Source organism: Molothrus ater, chromosome 11 (genome assembly GCF_012460135.2).
Source record: "Molothrus ater isolate BHLD 08-10-18 breed brown headed cowbird chromosome 11, BPBGC_Mater_1.1, whole genome shotgun sequence".
NCBI lineage: Eukaryota > Metazoa > Chordata > Aves > Passeriformes > Icteridae > Molothrus > Molothrus ater.
In genome coordinates this window covers 18,875,437-18,898,388 of record NC_050488.2, presented here as the reverse complement: position 1 = coordinate 18,898,388, position 22,952 = coordinate 18,875,437, and the positions used below count along the sequence as shown (strand labels likewise).

Here is a 22,952-nt window from a genome sequence, read left to right as displayed (position 1 = left end):
GCAATCCTAAAATGACCCAACCAGGTACTCTCTTCTCCTGATTTTATATCAGAGCCATCCCCTCAGCCTTTATCATTTGTGTTGGTCTCTGGGTGTGATTCCAAGCCCTCCATTGGGTGGAAGGTTCACACAGAAATTGCCAATGTCTCACTTTGGGTTCCTGGCAGTGCCCAAACCAAGGGCAATCATCTCCTTGTTAATTACCTGAATGATCACAGGATAAAAATTTTCTATTTCTGCTTATTTGCAGAGCTCCTGACAGTGAGGGCAGTTTCTCCAGGTAACAAATTGAAGTGAACTCTCATTTATCCCTGGAAATCTGACCTGGATACACAGCAGAGGATTTTGTCGTCCCCTCCCCGCCCTCTCTCCTCACACCCACACTGCTCAGGAGCTGGTTTTGTGCCGGGGGATTCCCACACTGGGCTCTGAAATGCAATTCTATGCTCCAAGAACAGGGAGTGCCCTGACCTCCAAGTGAGCACTTGTTTCAAAAGGCTGATTAAATATGAAATCAATGGAATTCTGTGGGCAAATTCTAATAATGTGAAATCATTTTTTTTTTGGGTTGCTGTCTCCCCTTCCATGGATGCATCCACACTGAAAAATTTGGGTGCAACTCTCAGGAATTCTTCCTACAAATTCCTGCTGATTTTTGGTGTTTCTGTAGCTCTCCTCAATTCCTTTTTGATATTTGCTTTAGTTGGTTTAGGTTTTGCTATTTTAGGGTATCACTGTTAGCATTTTCCCATATTTCAGGATTTACATATGCTCCAAGTTGTCTAAAGCTTTCCATTTTCTAATCTAAGATATTCTGGTATTTAATTTGCCAGTTCTCTTTAATTTCAGAATCAATCACTGAAATAACTGCTGTCATCATTGCACGGCTCCCAATTAAGATCTATAATTGTTTTTCCAAACAAATGTGAAGACGTTGGCTTAGCTGCTGCAAATGAATTCTTCACAGTATCCCCATAATCATTCTAATCACCATGGTACAATGATTATTAAACTTTGCATATAGATCAGGGGTTCAGCTCCTGGTGTGGCTTTTTTCCTAATTAATATGTTTACATCACTGAAGGAAGCGAATTAATGAATTCATGTGGTAGACAATGATTTAATGACTTTGTGTGTTCTGCAGTGTATTAATACACAGAAATCTGGGTAATTATTTTAGGGAATTTTTAACATAAGCCCCTTAAGGCAGAGATCATCGATGTATTTTTTGTGTTTTTTTTTCATGCAACCATTGGAAAATATTTTTCCTCAGTTATGGGAAATACATTCAGGATTGTTTTTCTTTCACCAATTGTTTCAGAACCTAAACTTTAAAAAATTTCCTATGTTCTGATGCTGAATTGATCAGCTCCCTAGGAGCCCAAGGACTGTGAGTGGGGATATGCTCACATGATTTAATAAATTCTCTTTTCAGCATGCTGCTATAATAAAAATATCAACATTTTTATGACTTCATTGTGTTCTATATTTCTTAGATTATTTGCATTCAAATGGAAATGTCCTGCCAAGCCACCTGAGGCTTTGTTGTAATTGGGAAAAGGATTTGCAAAACCCCCCCTTCATGTACAGCACTTCCAGTCAGGAAGAAAATGAGAAGTGTAAAAACTCTTGCCTGTGAACAAGGCAGCAGAGGGTGAAGGAGTTTTAATCCCACCCCAGTTTTGAGGCTGAATCTGCACTGAGCCAAGGAAGAACATTCCAGGGAAAAGACACAAGAGCAGAGCTGCAACTTCCGTGCCCAGGGTGGATTTTTGGGATTACTGGGAATGGTTCTCCAGCTTGCTGCAGTGATTATGAACATATTTGATGTCGTTTGCAAGCCGTGTAGACTTTGTGCTCTGTTCCCTCCCTTTCATTTGTGTGCTCCAGTTATCCTTGTGCTGCTGGGATTTGGATTGGATTTGAATCTCTTTATCTCCTTTTAGTGCAGCATTCTGTGTTGGGCTGAAATATTAAAATGCTCTTCTAACCAATGCTGCTTATGCTGCCCTTGGATTTATTTATTGGTTCCATTGAGTCCTCCCTGAGAAGATTATGGAGGGGAAAACACCCTCAATTTCCAACTTGTATGAAAATGCAGGACTGTGGGATTGCTCTGGATATTGAATGGAAGTGCAGGAAAAATCAAACAAAAAATGTCAAAATTCTGCTGGAAATGCTGCAGGGTGTTCATGGATAGGCTGGAAGTAAAAAAAAAATTATGTAAAATTCATTGAGTTGGTGATGAACCCTCTGGTGACTATAACCAAAAAAGCTTAAGTGCAAAAAAATGATTAATTTAAAAATTTGTGTTTATTTACCACCAACATCACACCAGGAAACACCTGGAATAATGTACCTGCTATTATAGACAGTTTTGACTTTATAAAAAAGGCATAGAGATAAAATTATACTTATCAGAACATTTATATAGATTTCTTAATGGTTTCAGAGATGCTTCCATCCATATTTTTGTTTGCAGTGTAATCTGTGTTCCCTGTTACTTCCAAAGGGAAAAGTGTGTCTCATTTTTATTACTCAACCCTTCCACCTACATTTCTACACAATTCCTGCACTGTGCTTCTCAGACGCACAATATTTTGAGGAGGAGTTGCAAAAAATTCTCACTATTTTTGACAAGTCTATAAGACTAAAAGAGTACCTAGTAAAATCAAACTTTTAGGAAATGCTAAGCATTTTTTTTATTTCACAAAAAGGCATTTATCAGCATATTTCTTGATGTAAAAACTGCTAAATAGCAAATTAACTGGAATCTAACTTTCTTCCTGTCGGGGTGGTTCTGTATTTCTGATTCAAAGAGAAACCTCCAGCAGTCCTTGCTGTTCTTTGCCATCACTCAGCAGAGGAGATGATTAAAATTTCATACTGGGCTTGATTTATCTAAAATTGTTGGAACTTTAAATATATGGGCTCAATCCTTATCTGACAAAGGCAGCACTAGCTGTGGTGAAATCAAAGACAAGTGAAAAGCTCCCTGTTCCCTCCAAATCGCGGTGTAATTGCAGCAGTGATTGTCTGATAACTTTTAATTGACCTCAGGGCTCCAGGATCCATCCTCAGGTGTTGATCTCATATCCCTGGAGCCACTGAGGCTTTGCAAAAAAAAAAAAAAAATGGGAATGGTGATAAAAAACTCAAGGAATTTAATTAATGGGTGGGTAGAAAAAATTAAAGGTAAAATATGGACATCGAATATGGGATGGGGGAGACTTCCCAGCTCTCCTGCCTGATGGGAGCTGCTGTCTCTGCTCTTTGAGGGCTGTGAGGAACCCATGGGGAGATACAAGAGTCCAGCAATTCTCTAGGAAGCTGCTTAAATGTGAAACAGAAGGGTGGATGATCTGGAAAGGCTTGAAATTCATGGCCTGAACCAGTTGATGTTCATACTGAGAACAGGGAGAACAAATAGGCTGGGAGATACATGAGGGTTTCTACTCAGAGGAGGAGATGTAGAAAGCAAATTGAGGGTTCCTTTAATAAAGGAAATTGAGGGTTCCTTTCATAAAGGAAATTGAGGGTTCCTTTCACAAAGAAAATTAAATATATTAAAGGTTCCTTTCCTGACACAATGGCTGGGGACAAATCAAGCCATGAAGTCCAAAAGCCAAGCTGATAACCAGTGGTGGCCCTTTCCAGGGAAGGCTCTGGTGGGAGCAGTTAAAATCTCTTCAATAAATATTCTCTAAGCATTTGATAGCACCTTATTTTCTTTCATGCCTTGCATGAATGATTTATTCTTTATATATAATTTTCCTTCAACTCAACCATTACTTTCTCCATTATTTTCTGAAGAAAGCACAATGTCTTTTTTTTTTTTTTTTCCCTAGATTCTCAGCTTTTCCTCTTATCCAACTTGGATTTCCAAATCCTTGTGGCAACAAGTTATATTGTAAGAAATGAATCCATAGTTACCAAATAAACAAAAAATCCTCTGTACCAAGGTTTTGTTAAGTGATTCTTGTATAGGTATTGGAACTGTTTCTCTAAACAAACACCATGAATATGAACATGAAATGCTGGAATTAGAAAAGGGAAGGATGTTGCTCTTCTGCTTTCCAAGCATTTATTAATGTATGGAAAGTTTTATCGAGTACAGATGCTCAGTGTTTCCATTCTCCCATTTTTCACAGCTGTTCTGTGGATTCAGAATTAATTCTGTACATTTTTAAATACGTTGGGGATGATTTTCAATTATTTTGTTTTCCTGTGTTAATTTTCTTTACAGCAAAGCAGCAAAAATATTTTTCCTTCATTCCTCAAAATTTACTCTAAGCTTTGTATATTCTTGCTGTGAGCACTCAACAGATTTTGGGGCGTTTATTTTGGTAGTGCAGTGACTAAAACACAATCCAAAGAGTCACAGAGAGACAGTATTTCCCCAAGGTTGACTTCACCTGTAGTATGGCAGAGGATATCCTTTAGCTGTGCAGTTCAGGAGGATCTCTGGATTTGCTGAGCCCATGGAATAAGTGATATCGTATGGCTCTTGGATAAAAATAGGCCCATGAAGGGTTTCTTCCCCTGTGAAAGAAAAACAATAATTTCAGATTAGGTGTCTTTAGCGTGTCCTTCCACATAAAATTGTCCTTTGGAGTCCTTTGCTTTCTGCTGCAAGGTGAGGTCTGCTGTTACATCCACCAGAGAATCCACCTGCAGACACTGGACTGTTAAGGAGGGAATATTTCAAGGCTGATTGATGATAAAATCGCAGAGCTCAGCTGCTGCTGATTTATTTTGCAGGTGACAGTGAAGCTTCTTTGCGTGTTTCCCACGGAAGCTCCCAAATGTGCCCATCCACCTTCCCCTGGTGCTGTGCATCAGGAGTGGCAGCAGGAAAGGATGGAATTGTGGAATTGTGGTGCTGGTTTGGTGTTCCCTGCTCACAGCATAGTCTAAAGGAATCACTCACCCCCTTCTCCTCTAACCCTTCCCATCCCTTGAGATATTATTTTTGTATATTTTATGTATGATTTTTTTTATACTGGGTTTAGGGTTGTTGATGGGGTTTTTCTTTGCTTGTTTATTGGTGTTTTGGGGTTTTTTCCCTCCTTTTTTTCAATCCTTTTTAAACAGGAGTAGCATTACATAATCAACTTTTATATCATATCTAAAATTAAATGATTGATTGCAAGGCAAAACAGAACTATTTGTGTATTTCACTGTGATCTTCCTTGCTCTGGGGAGCAGGGGAGAAGACAATTTGTTCAGCAAACCACGAGGGCAAGGCAGAGCAGCTCTCTGGGATGCTTAAATAATCTTTGTTCCTTGTCCTGCCACTCTTCTGGGCTTAGTGCCTTGACTGAAATTTGAAGACTTCTTTTTTCACTGTTGCTACAATTGACCCTTTGACTTGTCTTTTCTTTGGGAGGAATTTGCTTCCCTTCTGGGTTCATTTCCTCAGTCCTTCTCGTTACCTTCCCAGAAGAAACTGCCAGGGAGAAGTTTTTCTGAAGCCACAAAATGACCCAGGGATCATCGTTCTGCATTTTAAATCCCTGTACCCAACAGGGCCAGTGGTGAACTACCTGATGTACATAAAAACCCCTACTTCACCTCATAAAAATGTAAATATTTTGGTAAAACTGGGATTAATTTCCCATGTTTTCTACTAAATAGAATTTAGACTCATTTGTCATTTGCAGGCTATTGAATATCTTAATTTTACATCCCCTTCCCATGCCCTTAATGTGTAGAATAAGGACACAATATTTTACAGCTCCTTTCCAGTGGACATGCCACAGTCCCTGTCACAAAAATACTGCCATGAATTTTAGTAAAGGCAGCTTCTTGCTGTTGTTTTGTTCTCTCTTTAATATCCTTTCCTCGCTGGCTGATCTGCAGCAGAGAATAACATCAAATTTGTGAGAAATGATGTGCACTCTCAGAGCCAATGGTGTCCTAGGAGTCCATCTCTTATTTATAGAAAAGGTCAGGCTGGTCATTTCTAATTTCCTGATGCATCCTTTTGTGTTTCCTATAGAGAATGGCCATATATTTCTTCTCCATCCTCCAGGTTCAATACCGTCACCATGATTTCTCCAGAGATACACATGACAAATGCATTTTTGTAGGGCTGTTTGCTTTCGTTAAGGTTTAAATAGTTCGGATTTTTTAAACAATCAATTGGAATATGAATATTTGCCTAAATGTATCGTTTCTATACATAAAAATCATGTGTGAATCCTCAGCATAGTGCTTGAAAGTAAATATAAACTCTTGTTATGGAATGTTTGATAAGAAATTAAAATTTATTTCTTTATGGTACCAAATCATTTTGATCTCCTTAAAGACCATAATTATGCCAGCCTGAATTCAAAGCTAAAGCAGGAAAATGAATCATCATTCCTTCATTCATTACATGATATTGTCTTCAGCCAATCCAGGCATTAACAGAGTGCTAATGGAAGAGGAGGAACTCTGATTTTCCATAATTATGAAAGAAGCAGGGGGTGCCCCAGTGCTCCTCAGTCACTGGTGTATGGACAATGGGTGGATATGTCACACCCTGATATTCCTGTCAAATTCAGTTCAAGAGGTTTTACTCAGCCATAGCAAATGTTTAGATATTTATGCTCTTCCTTATCCAGACAGGGAGAAAGAAGAACAAATCTGGAGTTCACACTTGACCAACCTAATTTCCAGCCAAATCCCCTTCCCCGTTCTTTCCTATTTCTGACTCTGGCTGGATTCATAATCAGCTCCTTGTGAGGTCTCTGCCCAGCTGGAACTGCAAAGGGGAACATTCCAGGAGCAGTTTAGGCTGGCCCAGGCCCAGGCTGCAATGGGAGTATGGATAACTCAGCAGGCCAATGTTGTAAATTAGCTGACTTTTATCCCTTTGCTGCACAGAGCTTCCTTCCCGTTAGGATTTTTTGCAAAGTGGAGTTGGAATTACCATCACTCCAAGCTGCTCGGTGATAGCAGATAAAATCTGTTTGGTGCAATTGAGATTGCCCCAGAAACATCATGATCTATTTGCAGGGAGAGGTTTTAGGTTTGCCTGGGAGAATCAGCTCCAAGGAGCCAAACTCCAGAGGATTCACTGCTCCAGGACCAGGAGTGGGGAATTCTGGTGGGCTGGGAGAACAAAGAAACTGTGACTGCCCCATCCCTGGAATTGTCCAAGGCCAGGATGGACAAGATTTGGAACAACCTGGGACAGTGGAAGGTATCCCTGTGGGGTGAAAGTGAATGAGTTTTAATGTCCCTTCCAACCCTGCCCATTCCATGATTCTGGATGCAGCATATCAGAGAATCCTCATGGAAGATCGTGAGGAGAAGCTTCTAAATGCAAAACTGCCATAATTCACATAAGCAAACCAGATAAGGAGGAATTTATCCAGGCTATTAAGTTCCAGGAAGGCTGTAAATTCCAGGGGTAGTGAGTTTCTAATGAATCTTTCTTAATGTGCCTTAGATAGAGCTTCATATCTGATCCAAAACATTAATATGACTTTATGGGCCAAAGCTGACACCTGATTAAGAGGCGTCTTTTAAATCAGTGTGATAGTAAAACACCTGTCAGCTCCAGCAAAAGGGATGGGACAGGTGAATTAAACCCTTCCCCCTTCTAAGGACAGCAGAAAAACTATGAAAAATCCAACTTCTTCAAAATCTGTTTAATTTTTCAGCTGAAGATATGGGTAATTTGTAATTGGAAGACAGGGAGTTTATGGGGTGCACAGGTTTTTAAATGTCATGGAGTGTTTCCCTGGGGTTTTTGATTGAATCTTGTCAGAAGCAGAATGGAATTATTATTTCCTTCCTCAAAGGCCTGGACCAGGGAGTTCAAGGACTTTGAAAGGAGCCTGACAGATGCAAAATGAGAGGTAAAGGATGAGACACTGCTTGGTACCACACATCCCTTCAAGGAGTCAGATTTTTACACTGGGAGAGAAGATGGGAAAAGATGAAGCAGAAAAATGGCCATGAAAATGTTGTGTGGAAAGAAAAGCAGCTTGTCAGGAGCACGGGCAGGGTTCCCTCTGGCCCACCCAGCTCTCTGAGACTGAAGCAGGGACACACAGAAAGGCAGATTAGATCTTGTAGGTTTGAGCAGGAAGAAGCAGCCTAAGACCTGCAGGGTTTTCCCAAAGGGCCCTCAGCTTTCATGTGCTTTTCTCCCTTCAGATGTTGATGTACAGAGCTCCAGAGACACAGGGCTCCTTTCAAGTCTCAGCTTCTGTTGAAAGAGTCAAACTGGGAGTGCTGGTGGAATTCCAGAGTGTCTCTGCTAGCAGACACCAAACCAGGGAGACATTTATCTCCCTGTGATGTAGGGAGAAGGGGAGGCAGGGATGAGGCACACAGGGGAAAATCCTGCCACTGCTGAAGTCATAAAAACTCTGAGTAATGATGGGGAATTTGGCACTCAAGCCCAGGGCTTATAAATGGATCTGTCTTTAAAATGACAGGCAAGAGTGCAAGGCGTCCCTTGCACAGAATCATGGATTCATTGCAGCTGGAAAAGACTGGAAAAGACTTCCAAAGCAACAAATCCATCCATCCATCCATCCATCCATCCATCCATCCATCCATCCATCCATCCATCCATCACTCCATCCATCCATCCATCCATCATCCATCCATCCATCCATCCATCCATCCATCCATCCATCCATCCATCCATCCATCCATCCATCACTCCATCCATCCATCCATCCATCACTCCATCCATCCATCCATCCATCCATCCATCCATCCACCCATCCATCCATCCATCCATCCATCCATCCATCCATCATCCATCCATCATCCATCCATCCATCCATCCATCCATCCATCCATCCATCCATCCATCCATCCATCCATCATCCATCCATCCATGATCCATCATCCATCCATCATCCATCCATCCATCACTCCATCCATCCATCCATCCATCCATCCATCCATCCATCCATCCATCCATCCATCCATCCATCCCAGCACCATCACCACTCAACCACGTCCTCAGCTGCCACAGCCACACTTTTTTTGAACACTTCCAGTGATGGTGATGCTGTTCCAGTCCTTTAGAACCCTTTCCATAAAGAAATTTCCTCTAATATCCAATCTAAACCTCCCCTGTCTCAACTAGAGGCCTCTCCATCAGGGAGACAGTGGGAAAATTGTGCCCCTTCCTTGAGATTTGAAAAATAATGAGGGCAAGCAGATGGAAGGATGCACAGCTGGAATCTGGCATTTCCCAGGAGCTGGCACTCCAAGTGCCCCTTCCTTTGTCCCCTCATCCCCTGTGTGATGGATGGAAGTTGCCTGTGGCTCCCTTGGAGAACCCCACTCTTGATTTGAGTTTGGAGACAAAACTTTTATTTAATCAGGGCTCCTCCAGCCCTAAATGGCACAAAAATTTGAAATGTTTTCATGAAGTCGATTCTGCATCCTGCCAATTTTTTTTTTTCCTTGAGAAATGAATCAAATATTCCAATATTTTTCCTGTTATTTAAACAGGATGTCTATGGTGGGCAGGTAGGGTGAGCTGAGGCTGATGTAGCAAACAACAGGCTCAGGTTATGGACTGGCTGCACATTTTCCTTGGGTGTGAAAACAAACAATCAAGCTATAAAATACAGATTTAATTCCTAATATAACTTATTGTCAGAATCTAGCATAGAAAATTAGGGTGTAATATATCACAGGTGATAATTATGGAAGCATTATGCAAAAACTGTCATAGTCATGAGAATTATGAGCCTTTTTCAATTAAATATATATAGTGACAAAAGATTTTGTCAAAATGAGATACTCCCAACATTTTTTAAAAGTTCTGTAATAACCAGTATTGCTTCAACACTTTCTAGGAATATATTTGGGTAGCAGTGAATTTATTACTCATCTAGCAGATACACACATTCTAATCCCAGAATAATTTAGGATGGATCCCTAAATGCCAAAATATGACATTTTCTCCTGCCATCACCCTGAGTACAGCAATCAAACTTCAGATTTACAGGATACCATGTTCCATACAAACCCCCAAATATTCCCTAAAGATTCCAGACCAGGAGTTCACATTGCAGAGAAGGAAAATTGCTCCTAATGGATGGGTTGTGGAGAGCATTCAGTGGAGCTGCACTGATTTAAGCTTTCTGCTGGAGATGAGCACAGATTTATGAAGAATTCATGGTGGGGATGCATGGAAAGGTGCTCCAGGAGAGGGGCTATAAATACACAATGTGTCACCTGTATTAATAATGGAATATTTCGCTGAAAAATAAACAAATAGGTGAGCAACAGTGCTGAAATTCCTACCTGGGCCTGATTTTTTTTTTTTTTTTGGTTTTATGAAAAGACTTCCCAAAGACTTTGTGCTATTGTGGGAGCTGCAGACAAGTGAAATAAGAGGTGAAAATCACCTTTTCATGAGTGTGGGTGATTTGTTTCATGTCATGAACTTGGGCATGTCCTTCAGATGGAGAACTCTGGTGGAACAGACATCTAATTATGGAGACAAATATCCCTGATGAAGTTGGAGGGATGTGCCTCTCTGATGGATACCAATCCTGACGTGCCCCCTGCTCAATGAAACTTCATTAGTTTTTTGTGTTACTAGGCAAGATGAATAAATAATAATGAACCTTTTCCAACTGAGGGCACGAGCATTTTGTTCACTGTAATTCCAGTTCTGAGGGAGCCCCAGATCCAATGACAGATTCTGTTTGCTGCATTGTACTCCTGTAATATTCATCTGGCACTGTTGCCAAACTGACTGAAGGCTTAATTCAATAATTTATGCTGCAGGAGAAGATAACAGCTATATCATTTAATATCCTGCCACTTAAAGAAAGCCAGCACTTTGTTTCTTTCTAACTTTTCTCTGTTTAAAATGCAACTGTGCTTTGTTCTCTCAGAGGATGGGGAGTAATTAGGCTCAGATGATTTTTGTCATTGGAATTGTGTGATGACTCCCAAATTCCATTGATAGATGCCCTGACAATGCCTTCTTAATGTGAGAGTGAAACCTTGGCTTGAATAAGCACATAACAACATGAGAAACTGCAGTTCTGCTTACACAGAAAATGAGGGGAAAACAATAAAGGAATTTGGGGAAATTTCAGACCCATTTGGGTCTTTGCAACTCTTCTTTCCCATCCAGGGACTCTGGAGACAGAGGGGACAAAGGAGAATTGCTGCACTCAAAGATCCAGCCACACTGGAATGGAGAGAAATCATTGAAGAGACCTGTTTGCAAATAATTTGAATTTACTAAAGCAAGCAGTGATTCATCTTTGTTTCCAGAGGCCACACTTGGTAATTCCCACTTATGCTCAACAGCAAAATTGTTGTAATGTGAAGTTGCATTTTGGTTCTGCAGCACTGAGAGTCTCAGACCTTGTAGAAATCCAGATACAATCTCCATTCTACAGCACTATCATGCAGATGGGTGTTAAAGCTCCTTGTAGAAGTTATTTAAATTTGGTTTATTTATTTTGAATAGCTGGAACAAAATGGCTCCTTCCCAGATGCTTGTTTTTCTCACTAGGGCTGAAGTAAGAGGCATGAATAAACCAGTCAGGAATTGCTGCAAGACCCTGACATCAGTGATGATTTTATATGTAGATAACAAGGTTTATATCCTGGGATAACACTTTGAAATAATTGAGATCATGAAGATAATAGAAAAACACATGAAGACCATTTATTTTTGTAGCCCAAATTACTGCCACGGCAAAAATTCCTCGGGACACAGAAAGATCTGATATAGAAATTTCAGGCTGCCACCTACTTCTTGCTTTCAGATGATTGATAACTCAGGAAGAAAATCTTGGGGTATAAATCATCTCAAGCAATGATCCAGGCAAGATTAAAAAACTCTTTATTTTCTTACATATAATTGAAGAGGAATGCAAGGGATATTTAAAACATTTTAAACCTAAGGCAGGTCTTGATTTAAATTAGATGATTCAGTCAGGATATTATCAAAATATTTATTGTATTGACTGACTGATTCACTTGCATTTGTCATCACAGTACTGGCATCCATTTGAAGGATCAAAACTAAATTTGGAACTTATACTTTTAGGAAAAAAATGGTCTTTCTTAACCAAAAATCAGGTTGCAAAATTGACAATTGGCCAGTGAAGATCTACCTGAGATAAATCAGACCTCACGTGGCTTTTTTGTGGCTGTTTGGGTAGGATGAGTTTTTTTGGCCAGCAGCACTTGCAGATGTGCCTCATCTTGAGAATATTTATGTTTAATTCTTATTTTGGCCAAAAAAAAAAAAAAAAAAAAACAAAAAAAATCTTAACTATCATGAGCAGCAGAAGGGAAATAGAGATTTAAATAGCAAAACGTGGTTGGGATTTCACTGGACATGGTTTTATCCTTTGACTCCTCCTGCATTCCAGAAACCTGCTGAAAACAGGGAGATGCAACCATTCCCCAGGAAAAGGCAGGATCATCCTCTGTTGTGGAAAATATCAGGCAAGGAAAATATAATTAGCATTGAATATTCTGTTATTGTGTCTAGCCCGCTGAAAGCTCCCAGGCATTTTCAAAATAAATAGAATAAACAGAGATGAATGGAACTGAACTCTGCTAAATATCATCAATGAGGATCTGCTTTATTACTGGCAATTAAGAAGGGAAAGTCAAAACACAAGCTCTCATTATCACTCATTGATTAAAACCCAGTTAGAACATTGCAATCCCAACCAGCCCACTGCTCTGCTCGTTCTGCATTTCAGCACAGAAAACAGCACAATATTTCAGAAATAATTAGGAACACAGAGTTAGTGATCAGCCTTAATGTTCCCCAATAAAATTGCCAAAGTAAATGATTATGGATCAGCCAAAAGACACTATTTGAAGCCATCATCTTTTGTGGCTGTTTAATACCTTCATGATGATTTTTTCTTTTCCTGAGTAAACGCAAATGAAGTTAAAATCCTTCCAGTAATGGCACCCTGGAATTTAGCAGAAGTCACAAGCATAACTTTGCAAATGCTCCTTTTTTTGGAAATGACTGCCAGCCACTGAGTACTCAGGCAATTTTTGTCTCTGCTCTCTATTTTAGAGGAGCTAATATCAACATTTCTGATGTAGAGCAAGCTGGGAATGTCTCACTGTCAAAATCACTGTGCTTTTCCATTCAAGGAAAAATGACCTTTATCTGATGTGCTCTACAAAAAAAAAAAAAAAAAAAAAAAAAAAGAAATGACAGCATAAACAACAAAACAAAACCCAGCTGAAAGGAGGGGGGAAATGCAGGCTGATAGGGCTGCACTCAAATTCTGCCTTGGAGCAGAGCTGGAAAGGGAAGGGTCAGCAGGAAGAGCTGTGAGCCAGGGACACGTGAGGTGGAAATGTTGCTGCCCATGTCAGCAGGCTGAAAATCCAGGGAAAATTGCAAGTGATGCTGTTTAGATACTCTTTCCTCTCCTAATGTCAGTGTTTGATGCCATTTTAAAGCTGCACAGGAACAGCAGCAGCCCAAACCTGGGGTTTGAGGTGTCCCTGTTAACCCTTTCCAAGGTGTCACCCAGAGAGGAGCCTGGAGAACATGGAAAGCCAGATGGGAAGAGTTTGTGCCATTTGTCCTCCTGTACCTCCTGTGCAAGTTTCCAGAGGGAAACCAGAACCTGAAATGCTTTTCATGAGCAGATATGAAAAATTCCCTAACTCTGGCAGCTGTTCCTTGGCCAGTGCCAGTTCAGCTGCTCCATCACCCTCTCACCTCCTCCCTTTTATCTCTTCTTCCATTATTTGTTAAAATCCAGCCATTTTAGGAAACAGGAATGATTTATTATTAAAAAATACTATTTTCATCAACTTTTACGAGTTGTAATTTCCAATCAAGCCTTCACCTATTCTGTCATCAAAATCGTTTTGCAAACCCATTTTTTTTCCAGCTGGGATTTACACTGATCCCTTCACACTTTGGGTTCTACCCTTTCCCATTATTTCACTTCAACTCCCTGGTTTTTAAGAAGCTTTAAAAATTAATTTATGTCTTCTTCCCACCTGGAAACATTCAGAAAGGACATGAGTGCAGGAGAAAAAGTGAGTCCAGGTTTAGGACTTCTCAGTCCATTGAGTTCTCTGTGTTTTTTGTAGAATTTCGCTGCTTGGGTTGGAAAAAGAAATAAAAATCAGACAATCTACAGCAGGAATAGCCTGATGGGAGCTTTAGCACCGGGCCAATAATGAAATGCAGGGAAAACATTTCATATCTATTACTTTGGGGTAATTTTTCTCTAATCCAAAAATCACAAAACCGCTGTAATTCTGCGGAAACCTCGCATACTTGGCTGGCATATTTTCCCCAGCTCTAGGAGGAACTGATAACAGGCTGCTGAATTACTGCTTAATAAACCACTAAATGAGTGCCATCCAAGATAACGGGGCATTAAATGACGGCTATTCAGGGAAAAAGTAGAAGTGCAGAGAGAAATGCAAGAGGACTCTTTGCATAGAGGGAAATTGGATTAGTCATCTCATCTCTGCCAGTGGTGGAATTCAAACTGCAGCAGATTGGGGGAAAAAAAAAAATTATGGAAAGTGTTTTGATGCCAAAGAAAGGAGGACACTCCATGTAGGGGCTGCTTGTGATCGCTTGAGCTGGGACGGAGTGTTAAAATTGTGGGGGTAATGTGAGCAGTGGAATGTAATAAATGCAAAGACAAAGTGAAATGAAACAGAAAGGTGAAATCCAAAAAGGGGAAATAATATATGGATGAGATTATAAAACAAAATAAATCAAGAGGTGTTAATAAATATAACAATATCTATTAATATGTATTACGTGTAATATGCAGTATGTAACATATTATATATTATATAGTATATACTATATGCTATATATTATTATATCTTATATCTTATATCTTATATCTTATATCGTATATCGTATATCTTAATCTTATATATTATATATTATATATTATTATATAGTATATAGTATATACTATATAGTATATAGTATTTATTATATATTATATAGTATATAGCATATAGTATATAGTATATATCATATTATGTGTTGTATATTACATATTGCATATTACATATTAATACATTATATAATTAATTAATTTATAATAATATAAATAAATCAATAAATATAGAGATGTTGGAGATTTTCAGGATGTGAACACAAAAGGCCAAGTGTTGAGTGCAGGCTGGATCATTGAACTACACAATGGTTTGGGTTGGAAGGACCCTAAATCCCATCCAGTCCCACCCTTGCCATGGGCAGGGACACCTCCCACTGTCCCAGGCTGCTCCAAGCCCAACCTGGCCTTGGACAGCTCCAGGGATGGGCAGCCAGCACTTCCCTTTTCCCCTGGTGTCTGTGGGATTCAGAGTGGAAGTGCCTGCCCTTCCCTGATGCTCCCAGCCCGATCACACCCCAGAGGTGTGTGAGGAGCTGCCCTGTCCCTGCCATCCATCTCGGCCTGGTGCCATCCATCTGCAGCACAGCTTGTCCCACAAGGCTGCTGAGAGCACATTTGCTTGACTTGTGGTGCTTGGGAAATTGTATCCTCCTGAGTGATGGCCACGGTGCAGCATCACCAGCAGAGTTATGACAAATCTGCCCAAGGCCATATTTCTGGGCAGTGACATAATCAATGATGGATTCAGCTCTAATTTCAGGAGATTTAGACTGCAGAGTTTCCAAGCAAAGAGAGGAGGGTGTGCCATGTTCCCTCTCCTCAGTAATTGCATCCAGCTGAATTTACAACACGTCCTATTTCACCACATTCATTTTCTGTGTGTTTGTGTTTTCACATCCCTAATATCTTGAAAACTATGCAGACATCTGGTAAAATGTCAGTGCAATACAATAAATGTTTGTTTGATTATTTTGACGTGCAGTTGATGTCCACCTTTGGGCTGACAACAATTCTCCTGTCTCAATTCCTCCTGTAAATTAGTTGTGCATATGCAAAAGCATTTTACACATATCAAACTGGGACAGAAATCTTCATTCAGGTTTGCTTTCCTTAAAGTTTGCATGAATTTCTGTTGTTGGTGTGGTTCAGATTTTTATCCAAAACACTTAACCCAAGTTATTTCAAGGCACAAAATAGGAATCAGGCTGGATTCTGTTCATAGAATTTTGTTCTTTTCCATACAAATTCTAGGTGCTCACCTTTCAGGTCACTCTTAATCTGTAGATTTTTTTTTTAATGAAGAACTTGGGCATTTCTTTGGGAAGGAGAGTTTAAGAATGCATAGATATGTCTGCTCTCTAAATCTGTGTTTTATGTGATTTTTCTTAGATTATTTGAAGAAAAGACATTATTGTTCCCTGACAGTGAGCACTGAAAGTCAGTGGCATCACTGGCAATAAAACCATTTTAATTTGCAGTCAGGCTGGTGGGATATTAATGAGGTTTACCTTTCTTTAAGGCAAATTTGTGGAGTACATGTGCAGCACCATTTTAATTGAAGCACCACACATAATTTCGTGTCTCGCCAACTTATCTCCTGGAGAGGCTGGGGGTTAATTGAGTGAATAAAATAAATGTAGACTAATTAGGAGATGACAAGTTATAGCTGATAAGGTCACTTGTCAGGCAAATATGAATTCAATATCTGTTGCATAAATTGTTACATTTTCTCTGGCCTAGAGCAAACTATTTGTGTTTTGCAAACTCACAAATGTACAAGGAAGACACAGAGAAAAGTTTTTATTTCTGCCATGTTCAGTGTAAATCAGAATAAATCTAAATAGAAACAGAAGTTGGAGGTATCACATTATATTCTGATTTAAGTTGCATTATACCATCAGTGATTTTAGTAGCTTTAGACTAATATGACTGAAATATGAATCTGATTAATGCTCAGTAAGTTACTGGAGATTAACCCCTACAGTTTTGTTGACATTGTATTGATACCCAATTTTTTTATAAGCTGTAGGAAAAGTAATAAATCATCAAAAAACGATTTGGCATAAGTGTATGAAGTGAGACAATGTTAGAGGATGAAGAAATTGCATTCCATAAATCACATGGGGGCTGGGGGGGAATCCTTTCTGAGGATTGAGCCAAAGTTTGGATAGATTTTACTCTAAAGCACCCTAAATATTTTAGGGTGAGATGGAGACTATCCCAAGGTTTTGGAGCGGCAGCCTGGGCACCTGCTGGGCAGTGAAACAAAACAAACCCAGCCTGGCCAAGGGCACCCAGCAACGCCCCAGAGGAGAGGCCACTCCCAAGGGACAATGAGCTCTGATTTACCAACAGGCTGCTCCTTCCCCAGACAATTCTCCCAAATGATAACGAGCTTGGCATCTGCTTTTGAGGAAATCCGGTGGTAAACAACCCATCCAGACTGGAGATCGGTGCACAGAAATAACCTGCCATGGAAAGAACCTTTCCTTGGCTTTGCAGTGGTGCTGGAGTGGTGCCTGAATCCCTGCCTGCCCCAGAGCCTTCCTCCCTGGGGTGCAGGGATGCTGCTGGAGCTGGGGGTGCTGACACCTGGCCCAGAGCAGCTGGGGCTGCCCCTGCATCCCTGGCAGTGCCCAAGGCCAGGCTGGACAGAACTGGAACAACCTGGGATAGCAAAAGGTGTCCCTGCCATGGATGGGGTTGGAAATAAATGATCTTTAGGGACCCTTCCAACCCAAACCATTCTGATTCTGTGACTCCCTGATTCTTCCCACAGCCATTTATACCCACCCTGAAATCCCCAGGTAAACCCAGCGACCAAACCTGTCTTTTTTAACTTCACCATTAAATTCTGAAGATTGTTAAAGTAAAACCAAATTAATATTCCTGGGAAGAATCCCTTCTCTACCTCTGCCACTGTGTAAAACCTCGGGGGAGCCAATATAAATAAATACAGATATAAACTGGCCCAGGGTGCCCAGAGCAGCTGTGGCTGCCCCTGCATCCCTGGCAGGGCCCAAGGGCCAGGCTGGACACTGGGGCTGGAGCACCTGGGACAGTGGGAGGTGTCCCTGCCATGGCAGGGGTGGCACTGGATGGGCTTTTAGACCCCTCCCAACCCAAACTTTTCCATCACTCTGTGATTCCTTGACACAAGGAAGGTGAAGCTGCTGCCTGTGTGTGCGCAGGTTTGTTTGCAGAACAGCTCCAGCACAAACATCTGCACCTTTTCCACACCTTTTTTACACTCCCCTAAAACGGCCGCAGGAAGAACTGTGCAGAAATAAACCCTCTTTTCTCTGCTTTTCCTCAAACTGCTGCAATATTCAGGACATGTCAGAGGTTCTGTCGCTGGGACAGAGCCCTGCTGGTGCCAGGCACACACCAGGAACCCCCTGGCCATTAACGTGAGCGTCCACTGGCGACTCAAGCATGACCTCTGTGTGTCTCCTGTTTGCTCGGCACCAAAGTGAGCAAAGCTCCCAGGCAAACAACGAAGAGCTGCTGCTGCTGCTGCTGCTGCTCCAGAGGAAACATCACCCCAGCAAACAGTGTGACAGATCTGACCTCGCAGAGGAGACAATTTAAAGCCGCAGCGACTTCCTTGCTGATGCCTTGAAGAGTTGGAATTTTTCAGTCACCTCTCACTTTTCCTGTGGAAGGGGCTAACAGCGGGCTTGTTCGTTAAAGGAGTGAGAAGAAGTTGAGAAGTAAGAAGAAACTGATAAGGAGCTCTTTTTAAGGCTGTAGCTAAGGAGACTGAGAGAAGAAAGATAGAAGAACTTTGCAGCTGGATGAAACATTTTTAGAAAGTTAATTAAGTCACTATAACTTCTCACCAATAGTATTATGTTGATTTATTGTGGCCAATAGTAAAGATAGAAGAAAGATAAACAATTGGAAAGTCTATAAAAATCAGCCATGTTCAATAATAAAGTGTTGCCAGCTGAGACTGCCTGTGGTCTCTGCTTTATGTCGTGACCGCCTCGACAGCGACATTTTCCCTCAGAACCCTCCTCCTTCCATTGTGTTTGGAAGCATTGAGGACAATTATTCTGTTTCTGAGGAGCTCCGGGGCTGCACTGAAAGGTGCATTTGTCATTACAAATATCTTTGGCCACGAGAACTTTTCATTGCCACCGAGAGCAGCTCCCACCGCGGCAGAGCTCGAAGGAGTTTGATGAACAGACCTGATTTCTGAGCTGAAATGAGTGAGTTACAGGTAATTAGAGCAGGCTGAAAAGCAGGACGATGATGTTTGGAGTGAAACAATGTCACACACAGTGCCTTAATTAGCAGCAAAAGTGATTTAGCAAAGTAATATTCTAATTCCAATCCAATTGCTACAAATTATTAATAACAATAAGCATGGAATAACCAAGATTCACTAACAATGAGATGCAATATCTGTCAGAGGAAAACATGGGGCCCCTTTCATAATGAGATTGTAATTAGAATAGAACAATAAAGCAGATATTAATATTGAACACAGGACAAAATACTGGTTATGCCATAACCAGAAAGGGGGAAATGCTATTGCTAAAACTCTACAAGGGTCTAAAAATCAAATATATCAAAAGTTTATAATGCTGCAAAGGAGGAGGGAATTTAGGCAGTGTCTGACCCACAGGACAAGGACTGGCAGCTCTGGGTGGATTTGTGGGCACACAAGGGGAAGCAGAGACCCAGGGCAATGGGGGCTGCAGGTCCCCCCTGTGCCTGAGCTCTGCCTCCACACCCCAAATTTGCCCTCCTGTTCCCCTCTCACCTCCTGCAAGAGCAGCCCTAGAGGGCTTTATCTGCCTTTGGATGGTAATGGGGATAACTGTGCCAGCAACCACAGCAATTGCTGAGATAAATCCTCACACGGTGCATGTGGGGCTGCTCCTGCACTTCCTGCAACTCTGTAATTCCATGACAATTAAACGCTGCTTTTAATTTTTAATTTTTTTAAGAGTTTAATCCTAAATATGAATGGAGTAATAGAGAAAAGAGGTGTTCTGGAGGATGAAAAACAAATGTAAGGTAAATAAAAGTGATCCATTCACATTATTACTGGCTGGCTCAGGACCATATTCCAGTCTCCTGGGAAATGTGTGGTTGGCCTGTGATTTCCATTGTTTTGGGAGCTAAAACTGGGAAAACTGTGGGACCTGAATATCACAAGAGCAGTGAAAGGAGAGCTTTGGCCCAGCTGTGGCGGCTTCAGAGAGCAGCTCAGAGCTACCCCAGACACTTCCATCCATCCAGCTGGAATAATCCATATTTCCCTCCCACTGTCCCAGGGCTTCCCATCCACACTCCACAAGCAATTTTTTGTGGCAATCACCAGATTTCCTCTTGCAGACTGGGATGAAAAAACACCTCCCAACGCCAAGAGGTTTATCTTTGTACAGTAGGCACCATAACCACAGCCTAAATCATCCTGAGGGGTCGGAAATCACTCTGGGAGCTCAAACTCTGTGACAACCACATTTTCTGTCCCAGGCAAGTGCCAACAACAATAATAATACATTAAAAACATGCTCTTTTAAAATACATTAAAAATCTTTTTGCTTTTTAATAATACATTTTAATTTTTTTTTTTTTTTTTTTTTTTTTGCTGCCAAGGTCAGAGGAGAAAATGCCGATTTTTGAAACCCCCAGCTGGAGTGGGATTGTGGCAGCAAGATTTCCCTAGGAATGTCAAGTAGGTGTGAACGCAGTGAATTCCAAGAAGTTTTCAATGTTAATTCCTGCTCAACAAAAAACACACACATAAACAGCGATCAATAGGCGCTAAATGAAAAAGAAGTAGCAAATCAATAACCCCAGACGTTTTCTTTTCCAGCTTCTGCAAACAATGGGAGGGATGATCAGCCTGTGATTACGTGGAAGTCGCAGATATTGTTGCAGCACTTGAAAGTTTGTGGGCAAGATCTTCACCCATGTCAGGTTTTCATGTCAAAATAAAGTAGAGGTAATTTTTTGGGGGGGTTTTTGTTTGGTTGGTTTGGTGTTTTGGTTTTTTTTAAGTTTTTGTTGAGGGTTTTTGGGGGTTTTTATTTTGTTTGCTCATCTGGTTTGGGGTTTGGTTTTTTTTGTTCTCTGGGGTTTTTTTGAGTTATTTTGGTTTTTGGGGTTTTGGGTTGGTTTTTTTTTGTTCTCTGGGGTTTTTTTTGGGTTATTTTGGTTTTTGGGTTTTTGGTTTTGCTTTTTTTTGGGGGGATGGTGGGTTGGGGTTTTTTTTTGGCATTCCCAAGGTCTGATTTCTGGGAAAAAAAAAAGAAATTCTCATTTCTGCTAGTGGAAAATTAGACTCCAGCTGGGTTTTTCTCAATTTCATGTAGGATCACAGATGATCCTTGAGGTCCCTTCCAACCAAAACCCTTCAGCGATTCCATGATTTTATGGCCATCATTCTCTCCATAACAAAACCTAAGGTTTCAAGTGTCCATTCTTCAATTAAGCCATTGGTTGTGGAGATTAAAAGGGAGTGGATTTGGTTCTCAAACTCCAAAAAATCCATGTTGGCAGCTCTAAAATGGGGAATCTCAAAATTCTCTGGGCAACCTGTGCCAGAGCCTCAACCATTTTAGGGAATAATTTATCTCTAAAAGCTGATCTAATCCTACTCTTTGTTTAAACAATTACTTTGTTTAAGCAATTACTTAAAAGCAGCAATTTTCCTTGAAAATGTTGTGCTTCAATAAACTGTTTCAGTAATATATTGTGCTTTCTTAAGTTTAATTTCTTTATACTTAAATTTGCCATTGTTGACAATAGAAAATGCTCAAAATATTTGAAGTGCTTAATCACCTGCTAATTTCAACTTCTTGGCAGTGATAATAAAGTAAAATTGAATTGTCTTTGAAGCTGTTGCAACCAAAAAAAAGTGAAAAAAGAAATTAATGGCTTCTAAAGTACCAGGATGTTATTTTAAAAAGTTAATGAGCCTTTTGTGTTGGGAGATAAAATGGTTTGATATGAAACAGGAAGAAATCACGTAAAATTTAAATAAAAGGGGAAAAAATAATGCAAAGCAACTAATTGAAAAGATTGGGAAACAGTAATTATTTCAACCAGCATAAAAATAGACAAGGCCTTTCAGACTAAAGAATTTAGACACTAGAGCCATGTAGAAAACATAAAACTCTGGTGAATTCACAGCCACGAGTTGCAGCATCTCCACCTCGCTCTAGGAACCATAAATGACATTTCCCTGACAGGGAAGAAGATGCAGGCTCCAATCCAAGGGGAACCTTAAAGCAGCACCTGAGCTCTCAGCCCTCTCCACCATGTCCCTGCTCTCAGGGGAATCCCACAATGGGATTTTTCTGGGAGATGAAGCACAATGAGGGAGATTCTTCTGTGGGGTGAGTCCAGCCCGTGGCAGGGAATGTTGGACACAATTCCTGGCTCCAGCTTTGGGGTGGGTTGGAGTCCTGTCACTGCAGGACACAAACCAGCACACACCGCTGTTCTCAAGGTGAAAGAAAAAGGGAAGTTTATTTCCTGACTCCAACAATTATAGATTTCCAAAGTGACAGCGGATTGGAGGGTGACAGTGCCACCTCTCCAATGACACTGGACAAACCAACAGCCCATCAAATTTCTCCTCCTCCATAAAAGAATGCAAAACAATGAGTTATTTACAGAAAGTGTGTGAGAAAGTTCATTACAAGAATGTAAACATCAGAAAGCTTAAAAAATCTTAAAAAATCAGGGTGACAGAGTCCTTGGGAAATGGGAGTGGCACTGGTGTCCACTCAGGGCAAAGCTCTGAGGTGGGTTTAGGTCAGGCTGGTGGAAAGCCTCAGACCCCCTCTCACATCCCCTAAATGTGATTTTCAGAGGTTCCTTTTTTCCTGGCTCTGTTGCACCAGGGGTGGTTGTTGTTCACTGATGCTGGGGAATGAGCTGAACCTCCTGGCACCCCACAGCACAGAACAAAAGTTCCTCAAATGTCACTGCTGCCTCTCCTGGGAGGGACATTGCAGTACCAGCCTTGCAAGTCCTTCCCAGAAATTCAACTGTTTATTTCCCAAAACCACGAAAACCTCCATGCTGTCTAAGGGACACCCAATTATTATCATTGTCTGACTCATCAGC

At 40.8% G+C, this 22,952-nt stretch overlaps 1 protein-coding gene across 3 annotated transcripts in view; it reads right to left on the bottom strand.

Moving 5' to 3' along the window:
- CNTN6 (contactin 6) overlaps positions 1-22,952 on the bottom strand; it is a 130,374-nt gene that overhangs the window by 80,312 nt on the left and 27,110 nt on the right. For all 3 annotated transcript variants that reach the window (XM_036391111.2, XM_036391108.1, XM_036391110.1), the window contains exon 3: positions 4,416-4,542. In XM_036391111.2, the coding sequence (XP_036247004.1) occupies positions 4,416-4,542 (127 nt within the window). The remainder of the gene's footprint in view (positions 1-4,415; positions 4,543-22,952) is intronic.